This window comes from Cygnus atratus, chromosome 1 (genome assembly GCF_013377495.2).
Source record: "Cygnus atratus isolate AKBS03 ecotype Queensland, Australia chromosome 1, CAtr_DNAZoo_HiC_assembly, whole genome shotgun sequence".
NCBI classification, from domain to species: Eukaryota; Metazoa; Chordata; class Aves; order Anseriformes; family Anatidae; genus Cygnus; species Cygnus atratus.
The window spans coordinates 1937802-1951897 of NC_066362.1; the positions used below are offsets into that span (position 1 = coordinate 1937802).

At 44.8% G+C, this 14096-nt stretch overlaps 1 protein-coding gene across 1 annotated transcript in view; it reads right to left on the bottom strand.

Moving 5' to 3' along the window:
* Window positions 1-3401: 3401 nt before the first annotated feature.
* Window positions 3402-14096, bottom strand: part of EXOC4 (exocyst complex component 4) — a 383044-nt gene continuing 372349 nt past the window's right edge. Inside the window, exon 18 of the mRNA XM_035566622.2 lies at window positions 3402-4787. Coding sequence (XP_035422515.1) covers window positions 4550-4787 — 238 coding nt within the window. The 3' untranslated portion in view covers window positions 3402-4549. The remainder of the gene's footprint in view (window positions 4788-14096) is intronic.

The following is a 14096-nucleotide window of genomic DNA, read 5'->3' on the forward strand; positions in this document are numbered from 1 at the left end:
GACTGACATTACTGCAACACTAATTGCCTCTTGGCAGCTCTCCCCTGCTCCCTGTCTGCATGCCCTCCCCTTTATTGCAATGTGCCACATTGAAAAAGAAATTTGCAATTATGACTCGTGCTAATAAAATAAAGCACAGCCAATAAAAGGCAGAAAGAAAGCCTCACTCCTCCGCAAACCTTTCCAGCCGCTGCTTTTCCTGAGTGGCCACGCTCACCACATCTACGGCAGCTTATGGGGTCGAGGGAACCAACACCACGGTATCTCTAGGGGCTTATATATATATGGGTATGTATATAAATGTGTGCGCACATGCAGTTGTATGTGTATTTGTCGAACAGACAGCTTTACACCATCCTTAATTAAGAAGCTGTCAAGAGGGAGGCGGCACTTGGGAGAGGACGAGCTGGTGACTGATACACAACCGTGGCAGGAACAGGAGTAATTTACTTTACCTTCCACTTCCATGTCTGGCATAGGCTTCAAAATAGTGCGATAATTAAAACCCAGTAAAGATTACGAGGCTGTAAAGAGGAAATTGTGAAACCCTCATGAACGTTTACAGCTCCCATGAAAATATTTCATTTTGCGGTCTGGAGGAGTATTTCCTTGTCTCTTTAAGCACCAAAGGGCCACATCCATATAACAATTATGTTCTAAATGCTGGCAGAGCTGGTAGCATTTCATGTTGCATTACAAAACAAAATGCCCAGGCCTTGTCCATAAACCAGTGCGTGTCTTGCAGGGTCATATCAGGACTATGAAACCACCGTAGGCAAGAAGCAGTGCAGAGAACAGAACCAGCGCTGACATCTGTGGTCCTGTAACAAAGTCCCAGACTGAGGACTGGGTCCCTCCTCAGGGCAGAAGGGTAAGTCATATTGTGCAGCTGTGCGTAGCTCATGTCTAAGGTAAAAGGGGTTCCTGGGGTCTTTGCACAGTTTGCAATACACTTACATAGTTTTCTCCCTTCAGAAAACCATCTTTTGCCTTAAATATGTTATAACTGGTCTGTCTGTGTGAGTTTGTGTGAGTACGTTCCACAAGCTGGGATGGAGAAGTAGTTACCAAAGGCCAATACCTAAAGAAAGGCAAAGTAAACATAGGCAAGGAAGTGTGAGACAGCTTCCCAAGGGCTGGTACACTCAGACTTGTGCTTTTGTTGACTTTGTAAGAAGGGATAAACTCAGGCCAACCAGAGCCTGCACAAGACCATGAGCACACACAAGTTCCAACAATGGGGCTGGGTGACCTGGACCATACCGAAGAGGGTGGCTGTTATATGAGAGAGGAGATGTTATAAGAGAGGAGATGATGAGTACAGGGTTATTGAGACGCCTGATGAGACAACTTGTTCTCAAGGGACTTTCCAAACACCTACTTAGAAGTGCCTGGTGCGTGAGTAGCGCCCGTGGGTTTGGCCTCCCAGCTGGGGCTCCAGATGGGTATGTATGACTGTGTGCGTGTGGACTATGTGAGAGGATAAGCCAGCCTGTTGTCTGAATAGTTATTTGCTATTAAATAAAACAGCTTGACTCTACCCACAGTAACAGCTTAATGAACAAAAGATGTTCCCAAAAGATCTCTTCCCCCCACGCGCTCGGTCCCCCATTAGCAGGAGAGGATTGCAACAAACGCCAACACACAAGCCAGACCCCTTGCAATGGGGACTCATTTGTTCCAGGCAGGCTTAGTGCCAAAAAAAAAAGTCCCCTCAATGCTCACATTGCCCAGGTGTGTGGTAGCAAGCAGGCTGCTGCCCTGTCATCGCTGCTACCTGGACACACACATAATGCAGGAAACTCACTGGGAGGTGGTTTTGTGAAGCATAACTGCACGGTACAGAGGATGGACCTGCTGATCATGTAAGGCTCTCTCTTGGAAGGCAGCTCAGACAGTGGGTGATCTAAAAACTACACACACAAAGCTAGGTGCATTGTCTAAACATGAGCTATCTGGAGTCCTCTTTGCTTCAAAATCACAGCCTTCACTGGGTACATTATACTTCTGAAGCACCTGTTGGCACAGCAAGCATGGTGCAGTCAAAAGTTACCTTTCAGGGAAAAAATATTCAGTAACGATTTGCAAAAGCTGATGAGGATTCTTTCTGGCAGCATCTTTTTGTGGTGGAGCAAGAAAGCTTGTGCAGAGTATGCCAATGGGTGGCTGAAATAAGGTGCTTGAGCTCTGGCTTCCGACAAGCCGCATGCTGCTCATGTCTTTCTCTGTGGCCTCAGGCACTCCCTTTTTACCCTTAGTGTGACTGCCATGATATACAGACTGAATAATATTAACTTCTGTTGTAAAGGATTGGAGAGGACTGAGTCTGAACACTCAAGGAGATGCTGGCCAATTATATGCTGCAATTACCTCAATTGCAAAACTTTTTCATCTCTCTATACCAGGATCTGGGTAAGTCCTTGCCTCTCCTCTCTCCAGTCATGCCATGGTGTTCTTGAACCACGCAGGCCAGCAAATTCCTTCTTGCACTTCAGGCTACTGCATGGACATGACCTAGGGCTCTGTATTTACAGCCTGTGGTGGTGTGATGGACAATGTGATGTGCAGTTCAAAGAGGATTCTTTTAAATAATTTACTTTGGAAAAAAACAGACTCCCAAGTTTGAAATGTTCTTTGTTTTCATGCAATCTGTCATGGCACCCACCAGCACAGCTGCTCAGTGGGTGGAAAATGTGGACTGCAAAGCTCAAGATCAGCCATGTAAAGATAAGGCAGAGCCTCAGATTATTAACAATAAAGGACAAAATGAATCCAAAATAGTTTCACTCTAGCCCACAGCAGCCCAGTCTGGATTCAGAGCTCCTCACACATCATCTCTGTACCTCAAAGGGTCTGAAATCTGTTTTGTATGTACCAAGCAGCTTCTTTTCCATCCTCCCATGTCTGGATGCAGAATAGGCTGCCTTCTTGCATCCTCACTGCAGCACATCTTGGATGCCAGGGCTAGGGAATACATACCTCATGTGCTACCCCAGGGAGAGCCCTCATCATCATACATGGCCATGATGGTGTTCTCCACTGTGCCACGTGCAAATTCCTCAAGGAAAGGAAGGAACTCTTGGAGTTAATGGCTGATACTGGCATAATAAAAACTAGGTTCACGAATAAAACGAGACTAGAAATCAGAAAAAAAATCCTAACGACTTAGAACTACTGTGTTCTGCTTTTAACGTGGAGGTTGAGAAGCTTCTTGTCCAGCTGGCCCATGGTAGCTGGGGATTAGGCTGAGTGACTCAGAAGACCAGTTCCATAGTGATGCAACCTCAGAGGACACCATATGACTTTGGACCTCACAGGACACCATATAACTTTGGACCCAGAAAAGAGTCTTTCAAATATCACTAAATTAAGTTCTTAAAGAAATAAAGCACCAGAGTGTTTGAGGAGTCTTTACATATCCTTTAATTCTGAAGTTTCAAGACTGATGCACAAGCAGTTAAACAGCTGAGAGAGAACCCATCTCAGGATGTGAAACCCAGCTGGGCTGACTATTTACCTGCCAAATACAAGTGCAGTGTGTTCTTGGTTTGGAGGGTTGGCACAAACTCATCAGCCTCAGTGAACCGAGAGCCTTTTACCAGGTGGCAAGGCAGAACTGGTGACCCGAGCTTGCTTCATACTGCAGAGCTGGGATCTACCCTCCTCCTGCCCTTGCTGACCATTAGCACTGAGCTACATAAGCCTGTGTGTCCTTCCAGTGCATCAAATGGTGATTACAAAATATCTTCTGAGCTAAACATACTCAAAAGATATATTCAGAAAAAGAGAATTAAGTTCTGCTGTTGCCTTATATTGGCAATTTTCTCCTACATCCACCATCATCCAGTGCAGTATGAGCTGCAGAAACTGATGCCATCTGGCTCTGTGATAATGAAAAGTAGAAGTGGAAACAAATGGTCCCACGTCACCTCCTACTACAAGAACTGGCTTATTACTACTATCTGTAGGAATAAGCAACTAGATCTCTTTGCAGTGGAAAGAGCAGAAAACTAAATGCATCTACAACTGTCACTTAGAATAGTACAGGCAGAGCTGAAGTAGGCTTCCCATGTGGCAACAGTGGTGGAACAGCTTCAAAGTCATCAAGATCCCAGGTTATCAACAGATCTGCACTTAATTCTCATGGTGCTGTTTACTTTAGTGTGGTCTGAACTTCCACCGAAGACTCTGGCCTAACCCAATGAAATCTCTTTTCCCATTCCCCCAGAGAGAGCAGCTTGCCTTGCATCTCAAGGCAAAGCAGCAGCGACAGAGCAAAGCCCAATATCCCACCCACATCTCCGCCAAAAAGCCTCTTCCTCCTGCAGTGCAGTCACTCTTGGGAGAAGGCGTTAAGGAAGCATTACGTGATTACACATCGAAACCCCCCAAAGAACCCCAAAACCAAATTTCAAATGGCATTTCCCTTCTCACTAGCAGGCCACCACCCAAGAAGATTCACGCTTTTGCCACCAATTTTAACAGAAACGCAGAAGCTTGGCCCTGCAACCTGACAGCCCCTGCTGCTCACTAAAGACGAGCAACTTAGTTAAACAGTGGTGATTTTCTTGTCCTTGGTGGCCTGTTTGATAGCAGCTTGCTCACAGATGATCTCCTTCAACCTCTGCAGCCTCATATTCTGTGTGGTTTGGTCTCCCACACCCGTCTGGCTCCGGTGGAGTAAGTTCAGGGCGTAGATGTACTCCAGCTCTGTGTACTTCACGCCTTGATCCACCACGAGGTTTAAGAGCTCGTCTGCTGTGTTGTAGAGCATCTCATAATACTGCCTGAAAAGCAAGCAAACAAAAAAACACCCTGGTGAGTACCGAGGCTTGATGTTCTAGAAAACCATCTGTAGAATGGTAGAATCCTATAGAGTGTTTCTGTAGCATACCATCAGCTGTTACTTTTTGTTCAGTGGTGCCATGAGCAGAGAAGGACTGCTAGGTATACAAAGGAAGCCCAAAGATAATGCTGTTGAACACCAGGAGATGCCAAGTGTGCACGTACAAGCACAGGGGAGCCCATGTCCCACTCGCCCCGCTTCCCATATTCTTCCATCTAAAGCACAAATGATGGGAACTGAAAGGCAGAGCCTAGGATAAGGTCAGGGATCGGGGAAGTTTCTCCTCTACGGCTCCACTGCAGTAAGCTCCAGCAAGCGATGAAGCTTGGCTGGGGTTTAGGTCTGTCTGGGGTTTCAAATCCAAAAAAAGTGGTGCCTGCATGGCAAGTACCCCTCTTTCTAGAGGAGCTGGCTAATGGCATAAATTCATACTGGTGTTACAGACCCTTGTAAAGAAACAAGGGTCTGAAAAGGTCAAGGAAGAAGTGAAAAGATTCCTTTCTTGCACCACATAGCAGCAAGGACTGTTTCAACCAAATCCTGTAACTTCCAGCACCTGCATGACTGCCCCTGCTTCTGTAGGAGGACAAGGCCAGGCTGCAGTCTAATCCTTAGATCTGGGTGGAATAAATTATTTAAAACCGAAGAGCAGGGGCTCCAGGAAAAGTTATCACCTCCTTCCCTTTCTCTGCCCTTTGACTGCATTAAAATAGCAATCAGGCCAAACATGGCAGAGCTGCATATTACATTTCTCTTGTTCTTTACTTTGCAGGCTCTCGGGTCTGGCTTAGCTGTGCTTCTGCAGAGCATCCAGCGTGCTGCCAGACTGCAAAGCACCGCAGCAATGACTGTAACTGGCTGTGGCAAAACCCCGTGTTTGGGACGTCTCAGGTCTTGACCAGGCTACTGGGCTTCAGAGTGCTGCATTTTGGTCTCCACTGTCTCCTTCAAGACATTCCCCGCTGCCGTGAGCTGAGAATTTGCTCCTGTGGTTGAAAACCTGCAGCTACATAACTGCTGATAGGGGACAGCCAAGAGCACGTGGGCTTGCAGCGAGAAGAAGGGGAGCTCCGAAATCACCAGTTCCAAGAATGAAGGCTGACAGGATTCAGGTTGGGTGGTCAGAGAAGAAGGGAGTGTGCATGTGCAGGGGATGATACACATAAAAAAGCATAAGAAACAAATAAAAAATAGCTTTTGGGGTTGAATAAGAAATGAAAAACCAATCAGGCTGTTAGCTCTGTGCAGTTGAGATGCAGGCTATGAAACTCCTGGCGCTGAAGGAGGACCAGGTCGCAAGCATCAAAACCAGCCCTGTTTTAAATTTGGATGTTCTTTTAATTTTGGCTGCTCGTGCAGGTAGGCACAAGACCCAAAACCCAGCAGTTCCAAGCATCAGTGCGGTGACAGCATCAGCTCAGGCTGGCTAACCCTGGCACTGCAATAACCTCCCTCCCAGCCAGAAAACACAGCTCATTCCTCAGCTAAAGCAGCTCGGGGGACATCCAGTTACAGGCAGGGACTGACAAAACCCTGCGGGTCAGTGGTCTAAGGACAGGTCTGCTGAGTTTTCACTTCAGTTCCTCCCTTGGGCCATAGTCCCGTAACCTTTATGCTTGAACTCGACATACAGAAGCAGTTGTATTTGGGATGCTGCAGGAACCAAGAGCCCAAATTTGCCTGGCAGGTGCCTACCACTGGGCCCTGCAGCGTCCTGGCACCCCGATGCGTGCCCAGGAACCACTGTTAGCCTCAACATGCTGAAAAGATCAAGGTATTTATAAAGCTGCTTCAACACACAGGCAGGAATCGAATATAAGGTTGACTTTGAGGGTATTGGCAATATCTCAAATACGGTTATACACAACACAGAGAAAAATCAGCACGGCTGCCAGAGAAAACACCATGACTTAGGAAACATCGATCACTTTGAGAGAATTGATGCTGAGCAGATGTGAAACGAGATTTTGTTTTTATCAGCTCTGGCTGCATTTTCAAAAAATGACACAGGGTGTACCTTGGCTGGGGCATATCTCCCTCCGAGAGGTGGCAAGTCTCTGCTCAAAACCCAGGACTTGGCCTTCCAAGGTGACAGACCACCTCAAAAGAAGGAGCAAGAACATGTCCTTCCTGCTTCTGCCTAACCCCAAGCATATTCTCAGAGGTGCATGAGCTGCTGTACCTGAAGTGTTCCTAATTATTTCCCCATGAGGCAAATATTAAACTCAGAAAACGCCAAATAACACCGCAATTAAACAGGGAGGAAACCTGAGGTTGGGGCTGTGCTACCAGTTTTGCCTCTTACGTGCTAAAGCTTCCAGTTCCTACAAGTAAGTGGCCATCAGAAAGCTTCCCAGAACATTTCCATCCCTGTGTGGACTCAGTATTTTGTTCCTCCCTTGAGCAGGGGACCAGGAGGGAGAAGAAACGACCTGCCCACAGCCCCTCTGGTCATTTCTCCATCTGACCCTGCGTCTCTACTGCTAAATGACACTTGGGTGCACCACAGCCCTGGTTCTTCAGACTCTGGGATGGCCAAATGCAGGGACTAGCCAAGATGTCAGTGGGCATTTGGGTGACCAACACCACTTCACATCCCTCTCCTGAGATGCTAAAGCTGATCATCAGTCAGGCTCAGCAGTGCAGGCCTGTCATTCCCCCCCTGTCCTTATGGCTGCCTTTCCATTAGCCTGTCCCAAATCCTAGCTTACTGCAGAATTCTGCACCTCATAAACGCAGGATTCATCTGTCACTCGGTTCAGGATCAGATTATTTTTTAATTAAAAATTTCCCGTAAAATAATACGAAAAAAAAAAAAAAGATGAGCGAGCGAGACAGTACGAGCGAGCAAAAGGTATGCATTTTTAATTGGGTGCAATTAAAAACCTGCCGCTTTGGCATGGCTTTGCCTTCGGCCAAACCCTATTTGCATGAGTAATTATTCACTCCATTACGAAGTCTGCTCAACTTTGCCTCCCTTGTCTTTGAAAGTATTAATAAATATTGATCAGACACACTCCTGTTTGCCTTTGCCCAAGCAGCTCTGATGGACTCATCTTCTGATGTTATCAAATAATGAAATATGAAAGAGTGAGTGGGATGAGCCTCTTGTTCTGTGATTTTTTATTTAGGATCTTCATTTTGCTTTCAGAAGTGTATTTGTCCCTGGCATTATAAATGCTCTTTTGATTATCGAGAGGAGGTTGTGAAAAGCAAGTTAGTAAGGGACGGGGGAAATAAATGGACAGGTGAGGGAGATCTCTATTCACTGAAATGCTGGCAGACTGCTCTGGGTTTTAAAGTGGAGATTTAAAACCAGGAAGAAGAATTAATATTTATCAAAAGTTGATTTTACCATCTGACAAATGGGTTAATAAATAATAGCAGATTAGCATAGCTAACAAAAAAATATTAGCTTTCCAAGCCTTCGGTTGGCTTCCACGTGAGCACAGCTCAGCACATGTAAGCTGATTTATCCTAACCTGATCATCGACTTGGGCTGTGAGATCCACTCAGCACTCAGACATTTGGGGTAAGGAGGGAACGGATCAAAGCTGATCTCATCAATCGTTACCCACTTGAGTAAATGCGGCTGATGGGAGCAAAGTCACCTGGGTGACTCGGCTCATCAGGGAAATCTTTTTGTTTGCATCTTTACTCAGTTATTATTCATTTGTATGATGCTGAGAAGTGTAGATGGGGCTTGTTGAGTTCATCTGATATGGCAAATGCATAAATGGGGTACAAGTTCATGCAGAGCATCTCCCTGATTTCTCCAGATTTCCTTTGGAAGTGCCAACCATTGCTGTGCTGTAAGGGGAAGGAAACATCAATCTGCATGCCAGGCTTTGGTTCTTTAGGTGGGTAAATACCTGGCCAAACCCTCCCTATAACCAGCCTTGGGGTTGATGGTGTGTTTTGAGAAGGTGAGGAGTAGAGGACAGTCTAAGGTGCCCTAAGATGAAGAGAAAATGAGCAGCCCACCAGCCTAGCCATGTGCGACCTGTTCCTCTGCCTGATGGCAACGAGATTGGGTCCAAAGTTTCTGAACCACCCTTTGAATTCTTTTGGTGCTTTTTTGAAGACAAACACTCGTCTAAGAGCAAATAATGCCTAATCCAAAGCTCAAATACAACTTTACTCTTTCTGCTGACTATAGCAGGCCCAGAAGATCTACCACCACACGAACATCTTTGAACTAACAGCAATTAAATGAGGCAAATAAATGGGGCCAAACATCACAGGTGGAAATGGTTCCCGAACCAAGGAAAAAACAACCCATGGGCAAATCAAAACTGTTGAAGCCAATTAACACAACCTTTTTATTTTTTACACCAATTATAAAACAAAACATCGTTGCCAAAAATGAATCAATTTTGCAAGGATGCATTTTTAGTATACATGTATCAAAAAAGATGGTTTCTTGAACTCTATCGTTGGAGAAAGAGAACAAAAATAAAGAAGCTCTCTCATTTAGAAAAAAAATCTCTGAAAAGGCAATCAGGACGAGACCAGCTCCTCTGAGGGCTATTAATACCATTCTCCATTTAAATGCTAATGTTAACCTATAACCCAAGGCCTGCACACAGAAAAGTTTTTCAAAAGATGTCCAGGTGAATTCAAAATTAAATTCTGATTTCCCTGAAAATGACTTATCTCTTCTTAAGAGAGGGACCTTCAGATGAACAGTGTGATGTTTCAGAATAAAGAGTCTTACTTTAATTATTCGTTCATTATATAGCTGGGTGCCTATTCTATAATGATGCAGATAGAAAGAGATTCACGAGGTGAGAACTTAGATCTCGGTGCCGATTTACCCAAAAGGAATAAAAAAAAAGTATTCTGTACTTTCTTTACCTCCCACACTTTTGGGGGATTAGGGAGTCACTCCTACAATGTTCTAATAAGAACTTAAATAAGAAAGTAAAAAAGGTTAAGTATGTAGCACTTACAGACTAAATCTAGGCAAAAAAAAAAAAGCGAGAACAATGAACATGCACTTAAAGAGGAAAAAAAAACAAAGCTGCAGTTATAAAGTCACTGAATTTTGGTACAGGCAGATCTTAGTGGAACCACCCCATTTAAATACACGGAGGAGGTGAGTGAGTGCAGAAAGGGGCGCTGCAGCAAGAAATGAGGTAACTTCGGTTCATGTAATAGAGAGGAAATCGATTTCCAGTGCTTATTGAATGAGAAGAGATGCCCACGGGGCTCTTCTGTCTGCAGAGCGCAAGACGTCAAGGTGGGAAAGGGAAAGAGCTGAGGATGGAGCTGAGGGTTACTTGTCCCCGGAGATGGGACAGGAGTGAGAACCAGTAACATGCAGGATTTTGCAAAGCAAGTTCCCAAAACTTGAAATACCAAGCAAAGGAAAATCCCCATAACCCAGCAATTACTGTAATTTCTACACCTCATGAAGACTGCAATGATGTTTGCACACATGTGTCAGTGATCAGCATTTTAAAGCAGGAGTCTGCGAGTATGGCTGCTGGGTCTTTTTCCATCTTAGGAGCTTAAGATAACAAAAGGAACTGCTGATGGAAGGTACCTGCTACATCATACAGCCACTCTCTTAACCATTGTCTTAAATCATGTCCTTCAAGTCCTGTATGCAGTCACAGCCCTAAAACATAGTAAGGAGTATCATTACTCTCAGGGAATATATATCTTGATCATCATTTTTTTCTTTCATGACTTTTAATTAATGTGGACCAGCTCTGGAGACAACAGTAGTAAGGTCCATTTTTTTTTTCCGGGAAGACCTTATTGCTCTCTACAACTACCTGAAAGGGAGGTGTGGGGAGCTGGGGGGTTGGCCTCTTCTCACAGGTAACCAGTGATAGGACCAAAGGGAATGGCCTCAAGTTGCACCAGGGGAGGTTCAGGTTGGACATGAGGAGACATTTCTTCTCAGAAGGAGCGGTCAGGCGTTGGGACGGGTTGCCCAGGGAGGTGGTGGAGTCACCGTCCCCGGGGGTGTTCAAGGAAAGGCTGAACGTGGGGACATGGTTTAGCGGGTGACATTGGTGGTAGGGTGATGGTTGGACCAGATGATCTTGGTCTTTTCCAACCCTAATGATTCTAGGATTCTATGATCTTCTGCCTCCTGAAGAACCCAAAGCATAGGGGGACCTCACACGGTTTAGACGTCAAGAAACGGGGACCTCTCATGTCAACTTAGGGTGGGATGACTTATGGCCAAGAAGCACCTATTGGTCTCCACGGACTGGAGAGGGAACCTAAAATGAGGCTAGACCAGCCAAAAACGTGCAGCTATGATATATACCTTCTCCAGGTGCCCTAGGGACAACCTTGTTCACAGCCTCTCAGAAGCCCTCCAGCAGATGCCCCCTCACCATGCGGCACAATTTGGAGCAGGAGGAGCAGACGGCCGTGAGCTGTGTTTGTACAGCATGAGAGCATCAAGAACGTTAAAAGCACTTAAAAAGCTAAAATATGCAAGATGTGAAATGGTTTGCAAAAAGAAAGAAAACAGGAGAGGAAGAAATAAAAGTGAATTTATACCTTAATGGTGCTCCACGCTTCTGCAAATTGCAGCCCTTAATAAACCCACAAATCAGGGATGTGATGTAAGGATTGTTGTAGCTTTTCTTGTTGTTTGTCTACAGCCAGAAGAGCCAAGATAAAAATGAAGTAATTTGTCCAAAGCAGAAAGCAGCGTCAGAGGTGGTAAACCTTCACACCTTGAGCAGTCCTGTGCCCTCCTCGGGACTGCAGGGCACAGAAATCTGAACAGGTTGCAGAGCCAGGCAACAAAAGGAGCTTTATTTATTCAGGCGGGTAAAAAAGTGGAGTCTTAATTGAAGACAACCAAATTACACACACCAATTACTTTCCTTTTTAAAAATAAAACTACCCAGTGTACAAACCACCAGAACCAAATCCTCTCACCTATGTGTTGGCCTCTATGTGGGCTAAGCAGCTTTAACATCTCTTTTTCAAAATAAACCCCCTTCGGGTGCTCTCTGCAGCTCTGTGTCACTGAAGCACTTGGTTTTCTCCCTGCTCCATCCCCTTATGTAAAATACAGATGACAAAATACCTGCAAAACCCTGAGATGATCAGGAAAGGAAGAGGTAAGATACGCGCAGAACGTAACTACTCTTCCAAAAGAACTCCCCTTTACCCTCTCCTCCTTTTCCCCCTGACTCCTGCCTGGCTCTGCCTTATCTAACTGTTTTCTTCTCGGTATTTCCCTCTTATTTTCTTTTCCTTTCTTCCCCCAGGCTGTCACTCGTGCCTGGGACCAGCGTGCCCTGCTGGGGATCTCCGCTCAGCAGACAGCGTCACCACGAGGGGAACACGTGCCCGGATATTTCAGAAACCGTTCCCTCCAAGGCAGCAACCACCCCTGCCCTGCGCGGTGACATGCGGTAATTACACGGCTTTTCAAAGGAAGGATAAATCCATTAAAGCCCATTAAGTAATTTTTTTCAGAAATGACGTCTGAGCCACTCCTCATAGCTCCATGCTGGCTGATACTACGAAGGACGGAATTTCTCCCTCTCCAAATGGAACTTCATAGGGTATTAAATAAGCACCCTCAGCACTTATCTAAATCTTTAATTAGTTCTATAATATACTGATGATATCAAGGCTAATTAAATTTATACAGATAAAGAGCAATGAAATTCTAACCAAGTGAGCTGGAAAGTACATATTAAATAGTAAATTTAATGGTTCAAGCAGATAAATGCAATTTTAAATAAAAAAAATTAAATTCAATTTGCATGTTGTATTAAAATTGATTTTGAGTGTGCAAATGATTGGAAAAAATCTTTTTAATATATCAGTAAAAATGCTAATCCATTCTGTTTAAATATCAGTTATTAATGCCAGCATTTGCAAATAAGCCACATGCATTTGCATTTTTACTGCATATAGTAAAGAGAAAAAAAATCATCTATACCATATGCCAGTTTATAAAGAATATTAAGCAATTTTTCCCCTTGCCTCATGCATAAATGAGAGGAGACGTGGAAATGAATGTAGCCCTACAGAAGAGAGAGTCAGCAGTTCGATGGAAAGTACTGCAAAGATTGCTCCAGTCAGCAAAAAATAATACAATTTTAGCTACCCTTTGGGAACAACATTTACTGTGGCAAAAAAAACCCAACAGCCTTATTTAGGATCAAGTGGCTTGGAACTGGATAAAAAAAGCCCAGTGCTGTAATCGAGGAGGTGTTCAGTGGTGCATGTTTGCTGATTTTTAATAAAAACGGGAATGCTCGGTAGTTACCGATGGGTGAAGGACACATCCGACGGGATCTGCTTGCTAACAGAGAACAGGATGCAACACGTGAACCGCGATAGGAAACTACGAGGTCCATCATGCCAGCGTCCACCTGTAGTAGGTTGGGGTTGACCCTTGGTGCTTAGAGGAGGCTTGAATGGCTCACTGAGGTCAGGGAAATTGCCAATAATTCTTGAAAACTCCAATTTATGTTTTTTTTTTTTTACTGACTACCTTTATTCATTTGGTTTGAATGCTGCAATGGTGTCAATAATTAGCGAAGCCAGCTTTTGTGGCCAAGCTGACGTCAATTGGTATGTCACCATTTGTTGAATGTGCTGCTGGTTCTCATGGAAGAGCCCTTGTTGGGATTCACTTGCCTCATGGCACTGCTGCTTCTTCTCCTTCTTCACCTTGCGCCAGCCTAGAAACTGCTGAGATTGGGGATGCATCCTACGGCTTTCCATTTGCTCAGTGCTGGATGCAGATCTACCCAAAGCAGGAAGAAAACAAAACGGTGCAGCAGCCTCAAACTCTACCTACTGGTTCATCAGTGCGGGGTTACAACTACGACTCAAGGGGATTGACAGCAATGATTTCCCACCTACGAATGGGCAAGGAATGGGGGGAAGCCAGTTCATTCTACAGTAAAATCTGTAGTTATATTGGGTTGAAGTGCCCTATGGATGTTGGTTATTATAGAGAAATCAGGCAGCCAGCATGCGTTTGGTGCCAACTTTTTAGAGGGCCAGAAGCTGGGGACTTCAACAGAGACCTGTGTGGCTCCTGGATGAAGGAATTAATGCTTAAGACCATCAATGTTCTTCTGCAAGACTTCTCTGTTGGCCACTGGCCACAAAAAACTTTCATCACACCTAATATGCCAAGTCTCAATAACTCTGATGCTTGGAAACCTTCAGCTTTGCAGGCTAGATGCAGTTACGTCCAGCTGCTACTCATTTGCTCTTGCCACAAAATTTTTGGTTTAAATTGCTT